Genomic DNA, 25,485 nt, shown 5'->3' with positions numbered 1-25,485 from the left:
GGAAACAGGTGGAAAAAAACTGCAGATTTGTGTTCTTTATATTATATGTGTTATCGCTTGTTGCAGGACATTTATATTTTTTACATTATGTCTTGATGCAGGTCTTACTCGACTTTGATGAGAGAAGAAAATATGACATCAAATAAGGTGAGTGAATTACATATTAAGACACCAGCTTAGGCCGTTCTTATGGTCTGAATACAATAGGTCATATCCAGCCAAGTCTTGCCATTTGAACTGTGTAAAACTTCATCCAAAATTTATGTAATTTTATCATGATGTGGAGTTCTCTTAATCTGTACCATGAGAATAAAGTTTGATTTGTGAAAGCGTTCTGAATATATTTGGTTTATGTAATTTGAATTGTGTTGAAGGTTCTTCAGAATCTGCATAACAATTTCATGAAAAGCTGTTCTGATTCTGTGCAACAGAGCAGAATTGGATGTGATTCCCTTGAAGTTAGTGCAGACTGAGAGAAAACAGTCCAACAAAATAATTTTAAAATGTTGTTTCATTTGCTCCATTTGAATGAATATGCACACTGACATACATTTAGATCTGTCTGTTGTGCTGTTATATTTTAGCCTTTTCTGTATTAGTTATCTTACAGTGATTGTAGCTTATACTTTTTTCTTTCTTTTTTTTAATCAATCTTACAGTGATACATTTTTGTGTTATCAGTTAATTTGGCTAGCAGTGTCATTATTGCATTTGCATATTAAGTGTATTCCTCCCGTTTCCAGTTCCCACAAAAGTGCTGTCCAGATTTGTATTCAATTAAAAGAAAATAAATAAATAAAGAAGACAGTGTGTTGGGGTACAAAGGCAATTATCTAAGTTCAAGTCTTTGGGAAGAGGGTTATTCAGACTTTTCAATAATGTGGTGTACAGGTTAAAAATACTCTGTTGGACAAAGTCCAGGTATCTTAAGTTAATTAGAAATTTAATTACTTATGTTGAGATATACATGCTGATGATCTCATAGGGCAATACTGCAGTATCAAAGCACAAGAATTGGACTTAGATATTTTATTTTGTTGGCTCTGTGTAATACAAGATTCATTAATGTATGAGAAACATCTGATATATTGGCATCTCTTTATACAGCAGTCTCATTAATTACATATTCTACTTACTAGGGAGGTATCTTTCAATGCATGTTCATCTGTGACTTTATATGCACACAAATTGTAACAGACTCGCACTCTCTTAACACGTCTTCCCATTTTCTTCAGGATGCTGGGAATGATTCTGATGACTTCATGTGAGTTGGATGGGACAGATGGACAGATGTGTGTCATCATCAGCCAGCAGACTTGTCACAGCGTTCGAAGTGACCTTGTGAAAGCAAGAACGTGTGCATGTGGGTGCTTTGATTATGTTCGTTAGGAGACTGTTTCACCTGCTCAACATAACACTCTGCTGTGTGAGTTTGCACTCTCCATTCCATCGATAGAGCCACATTTAGTAAAGGTTTAAGGGAAACATACTGTTCAGTACTCTCCCCTCCATTCTTAGATATTGGTTTGGTAAAGAATTTGAAAAAGTATATTCAGTTTATACTTTACTCAGCAGTTAAGTTCTCACTCTTGTCATTTTATGTCTGGTAAAGAAGGAGGAGTAACACACTTTGCGTAACTGTTTAAGTTCACTCTCATTTCCATTCCTTAAACCAGGTTTGAAAAAGAGCTTGGAGAAACATACTGCTCAGTTATATATTTCTCTCTATTCTGTACTGAGTAAATTCTACTCTGCTGTTTAGTTTTCTTGAACAACTGCATGGGATGCCACCAGGTATTTTTCTCTTTCACCTGCCAAAATCATGTAATGTCATCTTTCTTTTGTTCCTTCGTTCCAGATGAGAGTTCTTTGAAGCTGATCCCATTCTTTTGTTGTTCTTTCCTAAAATCAGATCTTCATGACATGTTTTAACAATTTTCAACATGAAGATGTATCCTATGAATGACAGTCCATCTACATGGATTGAAGGTCAAGACCCAATCAATTTTACATCAAATGTGCATTATTCTTTGCTGTCCAACATACATCAAGACAAATTAAAAGAAGGGTGTTTAAGATTCTTACAAAGCTTTTCAAACATTTTAGGTTTTTTTCAAAAATCAATTCTTCTCAGGCAACATATGCCATTGAAGGGAAATCGTTATCACTCCTTAATTTTTTATTTTTTTAAATTTTTTTTTGTAAATGATGTTGATTTTGTATATATTAAAAAAAAAAAATTTTTTTAAACATTTGTTTGGCTTGATATTTTTTTTTCTGTTATTCCTTTGTTTGGGTCAGCAGACAGTCTTGTATCTTTAAAAGCTGCAGCTTGTTAGGCAGCTTGTTTGTTAACTAAAAAGTGAAGCTTTATTTTGCTTTTGTTGTTTTTTTTGTTTGTTTTGTTTTTGTTTTGTTTTCTTTTTTTCATGCATATATGCCTGTTTTGTTGTGGCACAAGGATACTCTGATATTGTCAGACTGCTTTTTTTTTTTTTTTTTGTGCCACTAAAGTCCTGCAGAACAGCTATCCCTACCACCCCATGCCCATTAAAGATTTTTTAAAAAAAGTAAAATGATAACAAATGGACAAAATTAGTATGTACAGAAATGATAATTGAACTCTGCCAAGAACTTATTTTGTTATGATTGTTTTACACCCTCTAGCGCAATGTTACTTCAGATGGTTTCTTCTGTTAGCAGTATGATTTATTATGATTTGTCAACATTGGTTTTTTAAATCATCCTTTTTTGTAACTTATATGGAGGATGGAATGGACACTTACAACTGTTTTGTTGCATGTGTGTAAAGTGACATTATTAAGATAGTTTCTTTCTGTGGACCTTTTTTTTTATTGTCCAAATGTGAGTGCATAATGTCTTGAAAGGAATATACAGATACCTTTATCCAAATGCAGTAAGTTCACACACACTCCTGAACATCTTCATTTGTATCTCTCTTCTCCCATCTACCCTTTCATGAGAAAGAGTTCAGAGTGAACAAAATCAGGTATCTTGGTATTTGCTGCTTAGAACTTCTTCTCAGGGTTTGATCATGATGATTATGATGATAATTCAGTTGTTTTGTGTGTTCTTTTGCCAGCTGTGTTTGTCTTGATTCAGAGCTTTGTGAGTGTAACCAACATATAGCTGTTGAACATTAATTCACACACATGCATGCATACATATACATATACATTGCACATACACTTGCATACACATGTTTACACATATATGCACATATAAACACATTCACAATTCATCACAGTGAATGGTGAGAAGATCATCTCAGCTGCTGAAGTTTTAGGATTTATAACAGGTTGCACTTTGATTTAATACTGGCCAACAGAAATGAGGAGATAGGTCAGAACCCACAGAAAAACTTGAATCAACAGATTGGTTATTACATGTCTGTATTTAGATTGGACTGGAAGCTTCAAGTTGAGTTCCTTCCCCCTCATGAGCTATGTTTGTTTTTCCTCCTTACTTCATAGGATTTGAGGAAGATGCTGATCCTTTGTATAAGATGATAAACTGAGCTCTGACATGCTGCTTATATATAATTTCTGCATACCAAAGACAGTATAAGTCTCATGAAGGAAACTTCCTTTCAAATAACAAAAAGAACACACCATTCAGCAGAAAAACGAATATCTGAAAGAGTGAGTTTGAAAACAACAACAGGTATTGCTGTTTGGTAATGCACTGCCCTCAGGAAGAGCAGCTAGAATTTCACTTGGGAAAAATCCATTATTATATTGTACAGGTCTTTGTTAACAACAGACTTCTCAACATGGAATTCAGGTTCCTTTCTTTCAGGGAGAGTAAATTGCCATGATTTGGCAACTCCTACATTTATTTTTTTTATTTCTACTTTCTGGCTGCCAGTACATTTTTTTTACTGATCAAAGTGTATTTTTCTGTAGAAATTTGGAAGTGACAGTCTCTATGGGATTCTTTAACAGATTCTAAGTCAGCGGCCAAGCAGAGTCATGATTTATTGTCTCATCCAGAAGGCTAGCACTCACATCAGCACTCAAGGTCTAGTGGAGAAGCTACAAAGAATCCACCCCATTCATAACTCATACCACACCCAGTGACCTCACTCGCTGTATGATACAGGTGTGTTATCCACTGGATGACAGTTCTGCTGTCATCAAAAGAAAGTTGGTCCATTCCTAAAACAATCCTACTGTATTAGCTGACCTGCTGTCACAAGAAAGTTGGCAAGTACATACAAAATCTGTTACAGCAGTACCTGTCAGGTTTCACTTTCTCTTTGAAGGGCATCCATCCAAGACCATGAAGAGAGAAGTTTGCCATGAACTGCCACAAAATAAACCCTACTGCATGCAGCATAATATTTTTTTTGCAAAGGTATGCAAGATCACAAACACACACACACACACACACACACATTGCAGACATGCAAATTTTGTGCCTTTCGGTAAAATTACCTGTGCTTTTCATGCCGATCATCATTAGAAGAAGAAAAAAACAAAAAGAAAAAACCTGGGAACCAGCCGCAGTGGTGAAGTGGTTAGCATCGCGGACTGACAGCTGGGAGGACACGGGTTCGAATCCCAGCGGAGGTGGATTTTTTGGCCCGCGGCCGGCTCCTACCCAGAGTTGAGTGTGCTATGGGCTTAAATGGGGAGACTGGGACCACACAGTCGAGTATCATCCACTTCACGGATGCGTCTTTGGGTGTGTTGCTCAAATTATCTGACCAACACTGCAAGTGTCTGTATCTGTCGGGCCTGGTTGATGCCGGGATATTATTATGAAAGGAATTGTAGAGTACAGCCTTGTCGCATAGTCCAAAACCAAAATGGACCTCCATAGCAACATCCTCATTCTCATCCTCCTTCATCATTACCAATGTAAACAAAGAAGTCCCAAAGTCTGTGGCCTTTCATGTCCTGCTATCATGGTGACCTCAGTTTCAACACCCTTCCACTTCCGTGCTTGGGGTGAGTTTGTCAAGGTCTTCAGTGTTGGCAGATTCATCGGGGACTGCCGCTGGAGGGACGTGGTGGTGGTCTTCATGCTGGGAGGGACGCTCACTCAGTCTGGCTCCACGACTAAGCCATTATTGTTGTCAGTAGGGGCCTTAGTAGGTGGTGTCCTAAGTAGGCTAAATCAGAACAGGCACCACTAAACACCACCGAAGTGACTCAGCATCAATGCAGGGTCTCCTCTGGTGTGTGTGGCCTCCTGGCGACCTAACATCGATGGTTCCCTGCGGACTGCCGACGCTGGGACTGTGATGGACAAACCCAGGTGTGGTCATGTGTGGGGGACTTGGAATGAGCGGCGCTGAAGTAATGCCACTGAAATGGTGCAGATGACAGGGCAGCACACACACACAAAAGAAAAAACCTGGGAAAGAAAGTCCTGGTAAGGAGAAGAATAAAGTATTTTCTGTCAAAGGAAAATTCACTGACAAAAAAAAAAAAGACAAGAAAAAAGCATCATTGTTATCTGACTTTCCATCCCTCTCCAGTCACTCTGATCTTGATAAGAAAAAAACTTGTTTTCAATGGAAGGAAACTGTGATCAAGTTTCCTCTCTCTGGTTGACTGCTATTGATATCCTACCCCCACCTATAGTCTGTTGAGTTTCTGATTCACCCAACAGTATGCTTTCCTGACACTGGCATCGTCCTATGCCAGTGTAGAAAGCATTGATAATTATGATCTCATTTTCGCAGAGGAAAGTGGAAAGAGAGAAAAAAAAAAAGGAATTTGAGGATAATGGTGAGTGTTCAAAAGAAAATACAAATTTTCACTGGTGAGTAATATTTAGAGTAATTTTAATTTTCTGTGATTTAATCAACAGTTAATTCTTGTAAACATACATCTTACACAAAATGGGCACAAAAAAAATAGATCCTTCAAAATGCCTTCCCCAAATAAAACTTTCAGTTCATTAATAAATAAGTAGAAAAATATTCCAAAATTCTTTACCAGAATGAAAATTTTAATTCATTGCAACACTAGTTCTCAGACAGATGAACTGCAGTGATTTTCACTTCTTTCTTTTTTTAAACGAGTGGTTCTGAGTCTTGTGTGAGATATATATGTGTCCACTTGTCTGTGTGTGTACAAACATGGATTATAAACTCAAGAGAACAGGGAGAGAATTTCACTCCTGATTTCTGTAAAGAGGAACCAGCACAGTGATTAAAGCTTTGGCCAGTGCACTTATCAGATGCTGGAATCATGTCTACAACCTACAGTTTGTGAGTCTTAGATTTCACCGCTTATTGAAATAGTATCTACAATCTGCAGTCTGTGAGTTTGAGACTGCTGGAAATAAACCAGTGTCCTGTATAAGAGATAAACCATTCTCACAACCGCTTATCACATAAACAATAATTGGGTCACATATAAACATGGATAGTGTGAATGAATTACATTAAATCCATACACATAAGACTTTAATTTGGCAACTTTAAAAAAAAATCATAACAAAAAACAACAACAACAAACACCTACAGTTTGGCTGATGTAATCAAAGCCATCACAACATGTCCGACAAGGAAGAGCTACACAGGGCATAATTACATAAAGGGGAAGCAGGTTTCTTTGGGTGATGAATGGAAGAGAAAAGCAGCAACATGCTGCAGTTTTTGTGAGGCTCCACTGTCAGTTGTGAGGCAAGATCAGACAGTGATTGGCCAATGGGGGTCTCCACTTTGGGCTGGGATACCTCTCCTCAAACTGCACCAAGGTGGTGGTGTCTATCTGCTTTCCACGGGCACTCTTCTGCTCCAGGTACATTCCTGCAACATTGCATTCAGCATTTATCACTCAAATGTGTAACACTTCAGTTTCCAAATGCCTCAGAGAATACATATCAGTAGTCTGATTTTTTTGATTTTTTTTTTTTACACAAAACCATTTTTGACTCACTTGTGTAAACAAAGTGAGTCTATGTTTTAACCCGGTGTTCGGTTGTCTGTGTGTGTGTGTCTGTGGTAAACTTTAACATTGACATTTTCTCTGCAAATACTTTGTCAGTTGACACCAAATTAGGCATAAAAACAGGAAAAATTCAGTTCTTTCCAGTCATCTTGTTTAAAACAATATTGCACCTCTGGGATGGGCACAAAAAAATAATAAATGACACAAAACCATTTTTATCTTAAAATCTTGCCCTGTACTAAAGAAATTATTTGGCTATCTCCCTCGATTACAATGAAAGGATACTGTTGATTGCCATGCACGAAGGATTTGCTCTCCTGCCTTGACCAAGCATGTGAACATCTTCATTCATGGGCTGTGACTCTCATGTTCACTTTTATACATGAGTAGGCCTATGTATACGACTGTTTTTACCCCTGTGATATATGCAGTCATACTGTTTTCAGAGGGGGGTGTGGGGATGATGTGGGCTGGGGAGTGCATGCTGGGTATGTTCTTGTTTCCATAGCATCCCACTGAACACTGACATGGAAAACTAGATCTCTGGTGTGCGTATTTAATTTTCTGCATGCATAGACGCAAGAAGAGGATTCAGGCACTACAGGTCTGCACATCTGTTGACCTGGGAGATAGCCACCAAGTGCCATGACCAGGATTCAAACCCAGGAATCTCAGATTGAAAGTCCAATGCTTTAACCACTCAGCTGTTGCACCCGTTAGTGAATATTCAAACTGATTAAATGTCGACCTTGCTCTTTGACCACCAAAAAATTTGCACTGTTGCCCTTTATTAAGAGCTTCCTTTCATAACATAGCAACGGTGATTGCAAACAAAATCAGAAATGAACCAATCGCACAATGAAACTACCTCGCCAATAAAGCTATTATATAAAATGTCTGATAGGCTATTCTTCTTCTGTTAGATAATAATAATGATAATTTAATTTACAAAGCGCCTTTCCGTGTAAAACATGCTCAATTGTGCTGTACAGTGTAAAAGCTGATGTGCATTTAAACACCAAACTGAAAAATTATCATGCATAACCCATTACAGTCAGCCAGCCAAATACTCAAGCACAAATTTATGTACACACACACACACTTGTCACAGACTATACAAGCTCATCATACATATCACATTAACCCTTTCGCTGCCAGGAAAATAAGATTTAAGTGAAATCTATTTGCCAGAGTTTTTTCACAAAAAATGGGTATACATTTTTTTAAAATTCTGTGCTCTTTGTTATTTGAGAAAGACCCATAAAAGTATATATTTTCTGAAAGGTAAATGAATAAAGAATACAAAACATAATGTTTTCCCATTTTATATATTTTTAGTGACATGCTGTTGTTTTGAAATCCGTGTTTTGTTTTTTGTCACATTTTCAACTTGTTCATTACAAACATTGGTCAGGTAATTTGCACTAAAATATCATATTTTCTGGACAAATGTATACCTGCACACACAAAATCATACTAGAACAACCACAATAATTTTTTTTTTTTTTTTAAAGAGATAGATACACAATGCACTGTGACTTCTCCAAGCGATAATATGGATGTGAGGCCACGCCCCCTCAGTCTCCACCCCCCTCCTCTTCACCCCTCTCACATGATCACTTTATCCAGTTCTCATCAGACCGCGTTGGCTGAGTGCCAAGAAAATCACTCACACTGTGTCCTGCTAATAATTCGGTTAGTTTCTGTCGTCTGCTACATCTGTACAGCTGGCATCACTCCCTGATAGTTGTATCTTGGCCACTCTCTTTATTGCTCCCTTTATTTTCAATCACATTGTCCTATAAATGTTCATCACTGTCTTCTCCTTTGAACTTACGCTTCAATTCTTTCTGAGCAACAGTTAAAGAAAGCAATCTTGTTTGATTTAGTTTGACACGATCGCATGTCTTGAGCATGGCGTCGGTCCAACATTTTGTTGAGTGAGTGAGGAAAGGAGCCAGGCAAAACACTGCAACAGTGACCCAACCAAAACGTTCAAATAAAGGACTGCCTCATGACATAGATGGTGTTTCTAGCTATGAATAGAATCTAGAAAGATTCCCCAAGCTAAAGCGACCAGCATTTTTGTCAACAAACTGAATGCAAAGCAGGGAAAAGTCAGAATATTTCGATGACAAGTTATCTCGTCATTGTGGCAGCGAAGCGTACATGCTTGCGATGACGAGTTATCTCGTCATATAGGCAGCCCAGAGGTTAAAATGCCTATATAATGCAATGTCATATCACAATACTTAAAAATCCTGTCACAATACTTAAAACTACTGATATCACAATGCAAAAAAAACCATGATATCGCAATACTGAAAAAAGACTTCCAACGCTTGACAACAGTCACACACATCACTCTACAATAAAATTCCATGTTTCAAAGAACACATCTTAAAAACAGTCACACCCCTCTCTCATTCCCACAACACATCACCATACACACAAAAAAGGAAACAAACACTCATTTGTATGCATCATGCTAGGTTAAGCTGAAAAAGGTGCATCTTTCAATTCTTTTTAAAAGTTGAAAAACACTGGGATTTTCTTTGGGACAGTGGTAGGGAGTTTCAGACAATGGGGGCAAAGACAGAAATATTTTTTGCCCAAGGTCTCAAGGGAGAGCCCAGAGGTGTCAAATGAGCGCAGCAACCTAGAAGGATGGTAAAGATGGAGAAGATCTGAAAGATATGGTGGCGTACTGTTGTGATAGAGACACTGAAAGTAGAGACAAGATACTTTGTACCGATTCTTGCTTTATCAGGAAGCCAGTGAAGTGTTCTCAGCAGTGATATTGCACTCTCATGCCTTGGTTTACGTACAAGTCGGTCTGCATGATTCTGAATGCATTGAAGTTTATTTTGTTATCAGGGAGACCAGATAGATTATTTTTCCTACAAATTTTCACTTCTCACATGGCAGTGGTATCATCTTTCTATAATCATTGTATGCGGTCCGGTCATGTTTGTTTAACTGATAAGCAATCGTGCATTTGCATCAGTATCGTGATTTTCAACATGCCTTGAAGGGTGTATAATCATTGAAAAAACTTTCTCATTTATCGGAAAATTTTGAACTAAACAAAAAGCTTCAACTAGTGTTTTTACCCAACAATGACATCACCACTTTTCACTGAATATAACACAAAGTAACCAGTTTTTCCCTTTTTTCTCTTGCTGCCATATATTCCATACTGTCTCATTCCATGGTGGTAAGTTGTGCATGTATAAATTCCAATTTCTTACTCTGAATCCACATCCTTGCCGTCTAAAATCTGAGCCATGACAGATATCCACAAACACCTACAAAACATTGGAAAGCACAACAAAACGATAGACTGGATGTTGTGAGTCCTTTCCCCAACATACATCACTGTGGGATTTCTCATCTGCTATCTACTTCTGCTGAAAGTTATGCATTTTGTGGGCTCAGATTAAAAGATAAGTGCCACTGTCCTTTTAACAGATGCATCAGACCTGGAGTGACAATGCAGGTGTTTGTATTTTCCAGACCTGTATATTAGCATCAATGTTTTCATCAGCCAAACTTTTTTTTGGGGGGGAGTGTGTGTGTGGGGGGGCCGGGGGGGGGGGGAATTCAAAAAATGTTTATAAAAAAATTCTGAGCCCATGTGTGCTCTGTTCTAGTTCAGTGTCTCTGCCTGTCCCATGCTTTGGGCATGTTCAAAGCTTTTGGCATGGATGTGTTACTAACAGCTCCCTCCAATGGGAGCACTTAGTCTGACTTCATGATGAAGCAAATAATGTTGTCAAAGGGCTTAAACAGGCTGTCCTGTGTAAAATGAGTCTGCACAGACACTACTAAATTCCAACATCACAGTGACCAAGCAGCAGTAACACATCTACTCAGGTGCACTAAACAGCATTTGAAAGTCGCACTGATCACAACTCACACAGTTTTGTTTTAAAACCTGTGCACAGATACATTTAGAAAGCTGTGTGTGTGTCTGTGCAAATTTTAACAGAAAGTTGATAAAAAAAATTTGTTTTTTCAAGTGATACAAAATACAACTTTTAATAGTCTATAAAACAACTGTGTGCCAAAACAAAACATTAACACACATTTAAAACAAAATGGCATTGAAAATAAATGTATAAACTCAAGCACAGAACACAAATAATGCAATTTCTCTCTCTCTCTCTCTCTCTCTCTCTCTCTCTCTAAAATTAAATGATTTTATGTCTACTGTCTCTTTCACAAACACAGGTGCACCACAAGGCACAGTCCTCTCGCCTTTTCTTTTTACCTTGTATACGGCTGAATGCAGAAGTCTGACCAATTCGTGTCCCCTCGTTAAGTTTGCAGATGACTCCGCACTGACAGGACTTATTACTGATGACGATGACACTGACTACCGAAGAGAAACTGACAGGTTTGTGAACTGGTGTGAAGAAAATTTCCTTGAGCTGAATGTTGGCGAAACCAAAGAGCTTGTAATCGACTTCAGAAAAAAGAAATCAACTTTAAGTAAAATCATCACAAAAAATGAAGTGGCCGAACAAGTAGACCCATACAAATATCTTGGTGTGATAATCAACAATAAGCTGTCTTGGAATGAAAACTCAACTGCACTCATTAAAAAGAGCAACAGTCGCATGTACTGTCTTAGAAAAATGAAATCTTTTAATGTATGCAAGCAGATGCTCCAAATGTTTTACACATCTGTTTGTAGTGTTTTAACATACGGAGCCGTGTGCTGGGGGGGTGAAACCTGACCAAACATGACAAAGACAGGTTGGAAAAAGTCATTAGGAAAGCGGGTGGGGTGGTGGGTATAAGACAAGACACCTTTAGCGACATGCACAATAGAAAACTGACTGACAGACTAATAACAATTTTGACCGACGAAAGACACCCACTACATGATGACATTAATAGCAGAAGGTCAGACATAAGTGGTAGGTTTAGAGCTCCACGCGCAAGAACATCTTGATACATTAATTCATTTATTCCTACAGCCATTCGTGCACACAATCAAAACATCCAATACACTAAGTGAACCCTCCCACCCCCCAAGCCCCCTCGCCACAGCAACACCTGTACTTCACCAGCAGACGAGTGTATGGGAGCAGACATTATGCATGCATGTGGGACTGAGCGGGTGAGCACGGGCAAGCAAGCATTTCTGTGTGTGTGTGATCGGAAGTGGTTTTTAAATATTTTCTTATTTTACTTGGATTTCATGTATCTTAATGTTAATGTTCTAATTTTATTGGCGTGACATATGTTATGTGCATGCATACGTTGTTTGTTTGTGTGTGTGTGTGTGTGTACATTTTACTTATATATACGATTTATTCCCTTGATGTTTTTATTTATGTATTGTTGTACAATACCTTATGGTCTTAACGTGTGCGCGCATGTCATTTTTAGTAATCTATGCCCTTTTTTTTGTTGGATGTTTTCATTTGTTAATATTGTTGTGCAATACCCTATTGTCTTAACATGAGTATGTGTGTGTGTGGGGGTGGGGGTGGGGGGGGGGGGCGGTTAGTATATTGTCAGCTATTGGGAATTCTTATTTGACTAGTTTTAATCTCTTCTTATGTTGCGCATGATTTTATGCCAGTGTGACGGGGTGGTAAGGTGGTGTTGGAGAAGGTGAAGACAGGTAGAAGGTGTTAGCAGAAGAGAGCTGCAGCCAGGCAAGGTAGACTCGGGAAGGCAGTGCGCTGGTTTTCTTCTTTTCTTCTTTCATTCTTCCAGGCCAGGAGAGTTCTCCCTTTGTCTGGCACTCGCTCACTCCTTATATTCTGTTCCGCCGAACCGCAAAGCCAGCGCCGCGAAGCAACTCACGAAACCGGCCCCCCGCGAGCCTTGAGGGGCCAAGCTTGTGTTTGTTTGACCAATTTTAGCGGCTTCTGACTTTCGGCTCGGGGAACTAACATAGGCATATTATATATCACACAAAACTACAAGAGACGAGCATTTTCTTAAACTAAACCATTTTCTACAAAATTAATGTAGTTAAAAACTGTAAACAAAAAGAGTCACTGAATGAACGAGCTTTTAACGAGTTCATGTATCATTTTTGTACATTACAACAATTAATACGTCGCAATATGTAATATAATTGCAACAATTAAGTAACTGAACATCCTGAATTTCCAACTATATAAAAATCATCTGTAAAATCTGCTTCTAGAGTAAAGATTTTTTATGTAAAAATTCAAGAGAAAACTCAGCGGATAGCTCCCGTGTCGGCACCGCTTGGCGGTGCTTTTGGCACTTGTGATCGACAATGAAATACTTCGTTTAAACCAACTACAACACAATTATACATGCACGATACTAATCAGATTGATAGCACAAATGCAAACATCTGCAAGACACGGTATAAAAATGTGTAGGTATTGTAAAAAACGTATTTTGCTCAAATCGGCACTGACGAATTCCAATGGCTTGAAGAAGAGATAGTTTTGTGGCGCCGAAATGCCGTCAGACATTTCGTACCATCGCATGCCTATAACTTAGGTGTACACGGAAAGCAGTACACGAGAAGAAGGCTTAATCATTTACATTTTAATGCACATTCTAAATTCCACGGCAACTATATCGATTTACAAAAAACGAAGGTATTTTGTATGTTTCAACTGAGTGGATTTCGAAGATCGCGCCAAAACTCATTCACATAAATATTAGTTTAAAAAAGTTATAGGCTTTCTGGCCAAATGATATCATTACAGTTGAGAAGTATGATCGTTCTGAAGTTCCATAGCACAAAACTATAATCTCACCTATAAGGAAGTGTTTATAATTTAACAAATTGATGAAAATCATCATACGGTTCCCTGTAAAGGGAGATAACTTGTGACCGATTTACAACTTCCTTAGTAACCTTCGGCGAGTCACAAAAATCGTCTGCTAAGCTGGCCCAACGAAGATCGTAGCCAACCCGGCTACACCAGTGTTTACAATGAGCCTGTGATTGCACAACTTAATTTCCATGTGGATTAATAAAGTGTTTTTGATTTGATTTGATTTGATTTTTCTCTTTTTTTTTTTTTTTTTTTTTGCCTCCTGGTAGGATAGTTTACAGAGATTTATTTAGAGTTTAAGTGAAGTACCCCTTCCAGTCATACAGACCATCCCACATCTGCCAAACAGGAAAGCCTGTCCAGGCTGTGAACATTAGATTTAGAGGGTCAACAAAAAATGCAAAATAATTCAATTGCACACACACACACAAACACACACACACACACACACACACACAGAGCATACGCAATATGACACAGTTACATGCACAGACATACATACACACAGACACAAGACATGCACACACACACACATGCATATGCCCTACCCCCCCACCCCCACCCCCACACCCCCCTACCTCCTTCCCACACAAAAACATTTTACTCATACCCAGATCACTGCGAGGAGGCAGGGAAATACTGCGAGTCCAGTCTGGCTCTTCTATGGTCAGCAGATCCCGGATGCTTTTTGTGATGATCTGCAGAATTGATACAAGATACAACTTGAATTGTCCTTACAAGATAGAAAAGTGTCCTTCACTGTTTCAGCTGCACATACAACATACAATATTTACACGCATTTAAAAAAAAAAAAAAAAGATGAATAAGAAATACCAGATTAAACTCCCTCCTTTCCTTTTCTTAGTCCCCTTTCACCACCCAACAAATGAGTCTTCTGTTTGCTGGTTCCTTGTCCCCTCTTCTGCCCACCTCCCTCTCTTAAAGGGTGCTAATACAGCTTGTTAATCTGATCCAAGATATTCAAAGTGCACATTATGTAAGAACACCATAATTACAGATAATTACAGAAGCTTAAAATATAAAGTGTAATGAAAATAACAAGACTAACAGAGAAACTTAAGCTAACACAAAATCATTTCCCAACAATACAGAATAAACGTCACCACAAAAAAGTATTTAAATGTAATTTCATTAAGAAAGAAAGTATAAAAAAAATAAATAAAAAAAACAGCAAGAGGGATTAATGTACTTCATACAAGCATCACACCCACAATTTCTTTGTCATTCCTGAATTATATACACAGAAATATAGGCAAATGTGTAATGACAAAAGAAGTGCACATGGTAATGCTTACACAAAATGCTAGATGTAATTCTCTCCAACCTTTATATGTTCAAAATCTGTGATGCCTATCCGTGGCATTGCTGAAGCCTCAATCCGGATTAGTTTTCGCCCATCAATCATGTTGGTCGTAAAGCAGCTCTGAAAATGAATAAATTCATACATTCATAGAATTGAATGATAAAATTTTTAAAAAAAGAAGAAAAAAAAAGCACACATGTACTTTATCAATTAGACAATTTCTGTAAAGTCACACACACACACACACACAGACACACACAGACACACACACACACACACACACACACACACTTCCAGCTGAATCAAGCAAATAACAGAAACATTGATGCAATAATAAACAGACTTCAACAACATTAAGTTTGCCAGTTTATGACAGAAGAGTTTCTATCTTGATGTTACAAACAATCAATCCAAGTGTAAAATTGTGTTTTGTATTAAGAAGGAATTTCTGTAGCAAACACTGTCAAGAAAAAAAGAGACAGGTTTCTTGTAACAATTGCATTAAAAATATCATTTAGTTATGCATATACACATACATATGCTTTGGAGATAAAAGCTGTCAATAAGATAAAGCAGATGGGATAAACTGATCATGAGTTTTTATCCGCCTAGATGCATGGACATAAGAATTTATCAGGTGTTGAGTTAATTGAAAGTGAATCGTGCCTGTGTCACAGCACAAAAAATACTTGTGAATGAAACCATCACACACACACACACACACACACACACACACACACACACGCACGCACGCACACACACACACACACACACACACACACACACACACAGAATGACTTCTAATGGCATGTGGCACATTTGAAGCAGCTAGTATTATCTTGTTTGGAAACTGTCCAAATGAGAACAGTCCGATGTTGCACAGTTTGTCCTCAATGAATATCATAGGACAACCAGCACCACCCAGCTGCTGCAAGCACTGCAGTGGGAAACCTGGAACACTGTAGGAGGAGGGCCAGATTGTCCATGCTTTTCAAGATCAGCAGTGGACTTGCAAAAGTAAGGTGCCCAAACCTCAGCTAACAACAACAGCAATGTGCTAGAAGAGCACACATGCAAACTTTCTACAGGATCCCTTGTAGAGTGGACATAAGACTAAGTGGTCAAGAATGATTCATGTAATATCTGGATCTGGATGCATACGTCGCACGAGCTGAGCCAATCATCAGCTATAAATGCAACAGAACAGGGAGAGCGCAAAAATAGTTTAAAATCTAACAAAACCTTTTGTGTAGATCTACAGATCTATGCAAGTTTACTACAAAGGAACGTTAGGATCTGTCCTTATATGAGAAGTTTACGCGGTCGGCCCAGTAAGACACTGCTAGAGACCTTTGATCTTGAATAATTGCATCTGTCCACGAATGGTCATTTTGAGCATGGGACTGATCAACTCTTGATAAACATGATATCTAAATTCATACATTCATAGAAACGAATGATAAAAAAAAAAAACAACCCCAAAACACACATGTATTTTATCAGTTAGCTAATTTCTGTAAAATCACACACACACACACACACACACACACACACACACACACACACACACACTTCTAGCTGAATCAAGCAAATAACGGAAACCTTGATGCAATAATTAAACATCTTTGAGAATAGACTTCAACAACATTAAGTTTGCCAGTTTATGACAGAAGAGTTTTTATCTTGATGTTATAAACAATCAATCCAAGTGTAAAATTGTTTTGTATTAAGAAGAAATTTCTTTAAACACTGTCAAGAAAAAAAGAAAAAGGTTTCTTGTAACAACTGCATTAAAGATATTATTTAGTTATGCATATATACATATATATAATACATATATTATATATATATATATCCTCTCCAATAAGAACACCATATTATATGTGTGCGTGTGTGTGTGTGTGTGTGTGTATACATATATATATATATATCCTCTCCAACCTTTATATGTTCAAAATCTGTGATGCCTATCCGTGGCATTGTTGAAGCAAAAGTAAGGTGCCCAAACCTCCCTCTTGCTATTTTTTTTTTTTTTTATACTTTCTTTCTTAATGAAATTCGATTGAAATACTTTTTTGTGATGAAGCTTATTCTGTATTGTTGGGATAACAATGTATGGTATTATCCCTTGATAAACATGGGATCCTGCTTGAATCGTGCTTGTGTCGCTGCACAAAAAACACTTGTGAACGAAAACATCACACACACACACACACACACACAAAGAGAGAGGTAATAACGTTTGTATTTAATAATGTGTGTGTGTTTTCATACACGCCTTCGACCATGTCATGTTTATCAACAACACAGAATAAGCAACATTCCACATGTAAGTCCCCTGCTTAATTTGTAACTTTTCCTTTCTTGTAAAGTGTCCTGAGCTCTTAGAGAGAAAGATCACAATATAAATGTACATCATCATCATCATTATCATTGTTATCATTATTATCGTTGTTGTTATTATTATTAGAAGAAGAAGTACACTCTCTATCTTATCTACGTCTTTTTCTGTCTTTTTTAATTCTTTTTTCTCAAGGCCTGAGTAAGCGCGTTGGGTTACGCTGCTGGTCAGGCATCTGCTTGGCAGATGTGGTGTAGCGTATATGGATCTGACCGAACGCAGTGACGCCTCCTTGAGCTACTGATACTGATACTGATCTTCTTCTTGTTCTTCTTCCGTAGAACAACCACAATCAACACTCTGATTCTTATGTCGCTGATACTTTCTGTCTATGCTGGGATCATTCATATAATAAACGATATTTTACCTTGTAGTGAGGAAAGCCTAGTTCTTCTATCCATTCTGCTACTTGATCGACAGACCAGTACATTGGACTAGGAACACGGCTGTCCTTTAGATCCTCAACGATCGTAGTAGACTCAGTGGCCGTCGCCATCTTGTTTACTTGTCGCTTGGATTCATCGTGTTCTCGTCTCATCTCGCGAGATCGAAATGACTGGATCGACGATAGCTCAGACGTACCGGCAGCCATCACTGGCTGCGACCGACTCACCGTTCACGACTTAGTTTAGATCTACCGCCTACCTGCCAAAATCAGTATGAATAGATATCAGGTCATGAAGGCGAAAACGGCCAAGTGCACAGCCGAGGTAGTATCGTTTGTATTTAATAATGTGTGTGTGTGTGTTTTCATATACGTCTTCGGCCATGTCATGTTTATCAAGAGTCGATCAGTCCTATGCTCAAAATGACCATTCGTGGACAGATGCAATTACTCAAGATCAAAGGTCTCTAGCAGTGTCTTACTGGGCCGACCGCGTAAACTTCTCATATCAGGACAGATCCTAGATCATAACGTTCCTTTGTAGTAAACTTGTATAGATCTGTAGATCTACACAAAAGACTTTGTTAGATTTGTGTACGAAACGCATACTTTTATTTTCAACAGCTACTAGTAATTCATATCGACAAGTTTCCAGTCATACTGGTTTTACCTTCACCATATTTTATTTTTCACCAAATGTCAATGAAAATTTTTTAAATAAAAATAAATGACAAAGTGACATTAAAAGTGCGCATGCGTGGCAAGAACATGTCGTTCAGAGATCGTCTGTGGCAAACATGATAAAATTAATGAAATTTGTGATTGGCAGTGGCAAACATTGATGAATAGGCAAGCAGTTTGAAACTCCCAGCACACGTTAGGCGGATTTAAGCCCTGTTGTAAAAATTTTAGGAAGTTTGAAGAAGATTGACAGCAAAAAAAATAAAAAATGTGTTGACCCGAGTCGCAGCCCTTTAAAAAAAATATATATATATTATTATTATTTTTTTAATTCTGGCGACCATTTCCGGCAAGTTTTATGATTGTACTTCGAGTGAGTTCGACCAACATTCACTAATTCGGACCCTGGAGAAACTATATGGTGGTTTGTCTTCCATTTAATACCTCTCACAACTCTACCACGCAGCGGTGAGTGACTTCGCTTTTTGTATACTGTACGACATGAACGAACCGGCAGCTGTTGGTGGTGGTGGTGGTAGGAGAGGATCAGTAACTGGAAATGACACTTGCGATAAATGCAACAAGAAAACCTCCAAAAAAGACAGAGCAGTTCGATGCGAGCTATGTGGTCAATGGTACCATGCTGCGTGCGTTGGAATGTATGAGGCACTGTATGAGGCAATCACAAAAGACAGCAACAAACCTCTGGCAACAATCCATTTCTACTGCCCCAAACCATGCAACAGCCTTGCAAGTAAATTTCTGCTGAACATGGTGAAGCTTGAAAATAAGGTGGATAACCTACAGGAGGAAGTAGATAAAATAAATGAAAAGATGAACAAGATGGAAGTGGGCGACCTCCCACAAGGAATGAGAGATGCTGTTAAGAAAATAGCAGGACCACAAGAGGATAAGGGGGGGAACGAGGCGATGATGTACGAGATAGCAAACGAAGCATCCAAGAAAGAGATGGCAGAGTTTCGTGACCGTACCAGAAGGGCTATCAACTTGGTAGTATTCAGACTTGAAGACACATCCAAGGGGAAAGAACATGGTCAAACGAAAGACGAGGAATCAGTGCATAAGATAATTGAAGAGATCAAGGGAATACACCAACCAACAGAGATCCGTCGCTTGGGAAAACTCTTCAGTAGTAAAGAGAAGGATGAGGCAACGCCAGAGGAGAAAGAAGCTGGTGGTACCAAGAAGATAAGGCCTCTTCGACTGACCTTTGTCTCTGAGAACGCTCGTGACGAAACACTGAAAGCATTTCACAAGGCCAAGAAGCAGGTACAGGAACAGTCAGAAGAAAGAGATCCCAGGATTATCAGCAAAATCACTTTGAGAGAAGATCTGACCCCAAAGGAGAGAGAGGAGGAAGAGGCTCTTTACCAAGAACTCAAACAAAGGAGAGAGGATAAAAAAATTAAAAAAAACTCGGGGGACGACAATGCTCACTGGATTCGATGAGACGGCCAGTTTGTGAACATCGGGAAATACCCCGATCTGGCCCCAAGGTGAAACCCAGTGAAAAAGTCATAAACAGCAGACAGAGGAAAACTGTACATAGTTTTAAACAGAAGGATTCTTCATCTTCAAATTTTTCGCCTTTTCAATCTGAGTTAAGAAACTTCACATGTATGTATTGTAACGTGGACACAGTGACTACAAAGAAAGCTGAGATTCGTGCAGTGGTTGAGATGCACCAGCCAGCAATCATAGGCATTACAGAACTGAGGCCCAAAAGGTCAAGATATGATCTTCAAGAGTGTGAACTCAACATCGAAGGCTATGAATTGTTTCATACTCTCGAACAAGATGGACGGGGGATATACCTGTTGGTTTTGAAAGACTTGAAACCAGTGGTTTGTGACCGTGTAGACACTAGCACATTTAAAGAGGCATTGCTTGTTGAATGTACCATGGCAGGCAACTCATCTCTACTTGTAGGACTTATCTACAGAAGCCCAAGCAGCAGCCATGAGAACACAAAGGAGCTAAATGCTCTCCTGGGTAAAGCTACAGAGGCAGCTACTCAAGACCTACTTCTCATTCGTGACTTTAACTTTCCCAGCATTGATTGGAAACAAGAAATCAGTGAAGTAGGCCCAGATCAACCAGCAACACTCTTTTTGAAAGCCACCCAGGATGCATTCCTTGTGCAACATCAAAAAGAACCTACAAGATACAGAGAAGGGGAAAAATCAAATGTGTTGGACTTAGTCTTTTCAAACCGTGAGGAATTGGTTGAAGAGATTACAGTGGCACCTCTTCATCAAACTGGATCACTCCGAAGCCAAGTCACCAGAGCAGAAACGGTTCAAATTTCAAAAGGCAGATTTTAATCGACTCAGAGCTGATCTACAGGAGACAGACTGGGATAGTGAGTTGGATGGTCTAAGCGTGGACAACATGTGGACCCTTATTAAGAACAAGATTTACAATGCTGTCCAGCAGTTAGTACCGCTCAAATCAGTTGGTCGAGCTCGCACAAAGAAATGGATGGATCACAAAACGTTGGAGTCAGTGAGAAAGAAGCATAGACTTTTCAGACGATGGCAGCAAACACGAGAAAAAGGCGACTACACAGCATACCCTAAGGCAAGGAACAAAGCCAGCAGAGAATGCAGGAAAGCAAAGAGAAAGTTGGAGGCCACAGTGGCCGCTGAAGCTAAGAAGAATCCCAAAGTCTTCTGGTCATACGTCAAGAGTAAGACGACAATACAATCAGGGATAGGAGACCTGAAAAAGGAAGATGGCAGTAAAACAACATCAGATCAAGAAAAAGCAGAGCTGCTGAACAATTTTTTCCACAGCGTGTTTACTTGTGAAGATGATGGCCCTCTCCCCGACCCACCAACTGCTGAGTACAGTACGACTTTGGAGGACTTTGAAATTTCCGAAGAAAAAGTACTGAGACTGCTCCAGACCCTAAAGACATACAAGGCTACAGGACCAGATAGCATCAATCCCCTCATTCTCAGGCTGCTGACATGTTGGCCCACCCAGTTACGCTACTCTTCCGCAAGTCTCTTGAAGATGGACAAGTTCCACAGGATTGGGAAAAAGCAACCGTTTTGCCTATCTTCAAAAAAGGAAGCCGCCTACAACCATGTAACTACAGGCCGGTCAGCCTCACGTGCATACTCTGTAAGGTGATGGAAAAACTCATCAGAGAAAAGGTCATCATGCACCTGGATGAAAATCAACTTTTCAGCAAGCAGCAGCACGGTTTCGTGCATGGGAGATCCTGTGTTATGCAGTTACTGAATGTTATGGACACCTGGACAGAGATTCTCGATGCAGGAGGCAGCATCGACATCATATACATGGACTTCATGAAGGCATTCGACTCCGTGCCCCACCAACGCCTCCTGATGAAGCTTGCAGTGTACGGCATCCAAGGCAAGGTCTTCAACTGGATCCAGGCACTTTTGACAGACAGGCAGCAGCGAGTAGTCGTGAACGGAGCAAAATCACAACTAGCGCCAGTGACGAGCGGGATTCCACAGGGAAGTGTTGTTGGCCTGATGCTATTTGTCGTCTACATCAACGACCTGCCGAATATTTGCACCAGTGAAGTGAAACTATTTGCAGACGACACAAAATTGTACACCCGCAGTGACATTCCAGGAGCCACGACTGCCTTGCAAGATGACCTCGACAAACTACAGCAGTGGTCGCAGGATTGGCTACTTCGTTTTCATCCGCAAAAATGCAGCGTCCTGAAACTCAGTAACAAAAGGTCAGAGGTGGAATACACCATGCAAGACGGAATACAGGGCACAATAGTGCTGGAGGAGAAAGACCTTTGCGTCCATGTCGACAACAAGTTATGCTTCAAGGAACATGTAGCAAAAAGTACTGCAAAAGCCAATAGAGTTGTCGGCATCATTCGGCGCACTTTTAACTTCCTCAGCAACGACCTCTTTGTTCAACTGTATAGAGCCTTGTGCGTCCTATCCTGGAGTACAGCCACTCTGTGTGGCAACCGCACCACAAAACCCTCTGTAGTGAAGTGGAGGACGTGCAACGACGAGCAACCAAGCTGTTGTCATCACTGAGAGACAAGCCGTACCCTGAGAGGCTGGCGATCCTGGGACTACCTACTCTTGAGCATCACAGAAATAGAGGCGATATGATTGATCTGTACATATACATACACGGGATCTACGATTCTGATCGGCCGAAGTTCGAGATCATTAGTAACCGTGCAACAAGAGGAAACAGTCTCAGGATCAACAAACAGCATTGTAGGTTGGATGTTCGCAGGGGAACTTTCTCTCAGCGGGTGGTCAACATGTGGAATGACCTCCCAGAGTTCGTGGTCAGAGCGCCATCCATGAACAGCTTCAAAGGCAGAGTCGACGCTCATTGTCCAGCTCTCCCTGGAGGTTTTTTTTAATTTTTTATCACTCTGGCTTAAGCATACTTTTAAAACTAAGAAACCAAACACGTTTTCCAGAATTTTTAGAATGTCAATTTTGTTTAAGTGTAGCTATAAGTCTCTTTAAATTCCGAAATAAAGCCCTCTTCAGATGCCACTTCCTGACATATCCACAGTCCCAAATCCATGGATAGTTAAGATCTTTTTCACAAAGGATGCCAAATTTCCTTTTCCCTCGTCTTGTAAGACGAATAACATTTCGTATGCCTGACTACAGATTATTGATACTGGCAGCCTTAATAACTTCAACCAATACTTTATACATTTAACATATGATTTTACATATATAGGGTATCAACCAGTTTCTCCATACATTAATGTATTTGACGCATGCATTGTGACTTGTAGACAACGTTTGATGGCAAATGTATGTATTTTTTTTCTAAATCTCTATTATCACAAAGTCCCCAAATTTCAGTACCATAAGTAAGGGTTGGCTCAATTTGTGAATCCAAAAGTCTAGAATATACATGAATCAGTTGAATTTAGTTTACGCAAAGATCTCAGAATTTCTATTACCCCTTATTTCATTTCCTACATGTTTCTGAGATAATACTTTTCAAACTCAGCTTCGTTGTAAACAGTATGCCCAGATATTTATAAGAATTTGTTACTTTTAAATTTGCAGACCCATAATTCCACTTCTCATGCCGAGAGAGATAACCACCCTTTCTAAATACTGTCACATTGATTTTGTCAAGATTTACAGTTAATGATAAACAGTCTGCTTCTTGTTTCAATATGTTTAACTGGTTTTGAAGTCCCACAGCTGTGCTGGACAAGAGTATTATATCATCTGCAAATAACATAAGAAAATTTTCAGCTGCTCCAGGAATGATTTGGATACCATGTTCTCCCCCCCCCCCCCCCCCCCCCACTTTAAAATTTTTTTTAAAATTTTTATAATTTTGTTGTTGTTGCTAATTTATTGATTAAAAAAGGGAAACAGTGGACTCAATAAGCATCCATGCTTCACTCCTCAAGACAGTCAAATACTTCTGAATACACAAATCTATCACGCACACACGCCAGGACTGAATCATACACACCATGGAGACCAATATACGATTTACCATCCACTTCACTTTTTCGCAAAATATTCCACGTTATGTTTCTGTTTATAGAATCGAAAGCCTTCGTAAAATCTACAAATGCGACATACAACTTTGAATTTTTCAAGAGATGCGTTTGTACCAAAGAATAAAGAGTAAAGATGTGACCAATAGCCAGCTTGTCCTATAATTTTGTCTTTTTGTTCTGCCCATTTTGCTAATCTTTTATTCAAAATATGAACATAGACTTTACTAACAATACTAGGAGGAGTGACTCCTCGATAGTAATCCGGGTTGTTTGAGTCTCCCTTTTTTTTAAAGATCAGAACAGATAGATTTAGCCCAGCCCGCAAGGAAGATACCATCACTAAAATAATAGTCTTTTAAACAATACATTTTACAGCAAGAAAATTTACAACAGATGTATTTGCATGTTTTAACATCTCACTCAGAATATTGTCTGTGCATGAACTTTGTCTTGGTTTTAATTTCTTTATGCTGTCAGTAACTTCTTGTCTACTGATTGGGTCGTTGAACAATGGTTCATTAAAATCACCAGCATCATCATCTGCAACATCATTTTCATGATTAGCATCATCAAAGGTTCCAAACACGGCTGGAAAGTGAAAATACTATTGTGAGCTGATGTTATTGTAAATAGATGTCTTCCAAGAGAGAGAGGGAGAGAGAGAGAACCCAAACAAGGACATCACTTATGGTTCTATTATCTTAATCTTTCTTGTTAATGTCTATCATGTCTGGCAGTGGAACGTATGTGTGCTGCAATTTTGTTTGGTCTCCATTCTCAGAGCACCTCATTTTAGCCTGTGTCATTCTATGATTCATTCTTCATGTCCGTTTTCCATTTTAGCCTGTGTCATTCTATGATTCATTCTTCATGTCCGTTTTCCATTTTAGCCTGTGTCATTCTATGATTCATTCTTCATGTCCGTTTTCCCCATTCCTTGTATTTGATTAAGGAACTGGTATGTCCAGCATTTGTGTTCGCTCTTTGTTCTCTTCACTTTGGCCTACAGGCTAATATTCTGACCTTGCATATTCATGTCTGTTTTCCACACACCTTGCCTTGGCAATGGACCGGGTGTGTCCAGCACCTTGGATCAAAATTCCTTGAGGATCTCACTTTGGCCAGTAGGCTGATTAATTATTTATGTCCTCCTCAACACACACACACACACACACACACACACACACACACACACACCCGCTTTGCCCTCGGCAATACAATGTATGTGTGTGTACAGAACCCATGTTAGCAATTCTCTGTTTCTCTAGAACCTCTGTCTTCGAGCATATCACTTCACCAGTAGGCTGTTATTCTGATTAAAATCATGTCCATTTTCTCCACGGCGCTCTTCCTTTGGCAGTAGAACGTGTGTGTGCAGCACACTTTTTCATTGTTCTCTTTTCATCGAGCATCTCACTTTGGCTTTCGGCTGTTATTGTGATCTTGAATTAGT

The 25,485-nt window shown here is 39.1% G+C and overlaps 2 protein-coding genes across 2 annotated transcripts in view; one reads left to right on the top strand and one right to left on the bottom strand.

The window, feature by feature from the left end:
• Nucleotides 1–3,085, top strand: part of LOC143295287 (coiled-coil domain-containing protein 25-like) — a 28,814-nt gene extending 25,729 nt beyond the window's left edge. Inside the window, exons 7-8 of the mRNA XM_076606907.1 lie at nt 102–147; nt 1,236–3,085. Of these exons, the coding sequence (XP_076463022.1) occupies nt 102–147; nt 1,236–1,268 (79 nt within the window). The 3' untranslated portion in view covers nt 1,269–3,085. The remainder of the gene's footprint in view (nt 1–101; nt 148–1,235) is intronic.
• Nucleotides 3,086–3,249: 164 nt separating this feature from the next.
• Nucleotides 3,250–17,953, bottom strand: LOC143295288 (sterile alpha motif domain-containing protein 15-like). Its single transcript, XM_076606908.1, has 4 exons — nt 17,807–17,953; nt 15,060–15,158; nt 14,325–14,412; nt 3,250–6,787 (listed from the first exon to the last, which is right to left on the bottom strand). The coding sequence occupies exons 1-4, from the start codon at nt 17,933–17,935 to the stop codon at nt 6,651–6,653; spliced, it is 453 nt and encodes a 150-aa protein (XP_076463023.1). The 5' UTR covers nt 17,936–17,953; the 3' UTR covers nt 3,250–6,650.
• Between the last annotated feature and the right edge of the window lie 7,532 nt (nt 17,954–25,485).

This window comes from Babylonia areolata, chromosome 20 (genome assembly GCF_041734735.1).
Source record: "Babylonia areolata isolate BAREFJ2019XMU chromosome 20, ASM4173473v1, whole genome shotgun sequence".
Lineage (NCBI taxonomy): Eukaryota > Metazoa > Mollusca > Gastropoda > Neogastropoda > Buccinidae > Babylonia > Babylonia areolata.
This window is presented reverse-complemented; position numbering and strand designations above follow the sequence as displayed.

What these genes read in the sequence shown, in the direction of transcription:
- LOC143295288 (XM_076606908.1), bottom strand. Translation starts at nt 17,935, where the DNA reads ATGGCGACGGCCACTGAGTCTACTACGATCGTTGAGGATCTAAAGGAC. An exon ending in CAGATTTTGAACATATAAAG is followed by an intron (nt 14,413 to 15,059) that starts GTTGGAGAGAAT and finishes TCAATTCTGCAG; the next exon opens with ATCATCACAAAAAGCATCCG. An exon ending in GCCTCCTCGCAGTGATCTGG is followed by an intron (nt 6,788 to 14,324) that starts GTATGAGTAAAA and finishes GCAATGTTGCAG; the next exon opens with GAATGTACCTGGAGCAGAAG.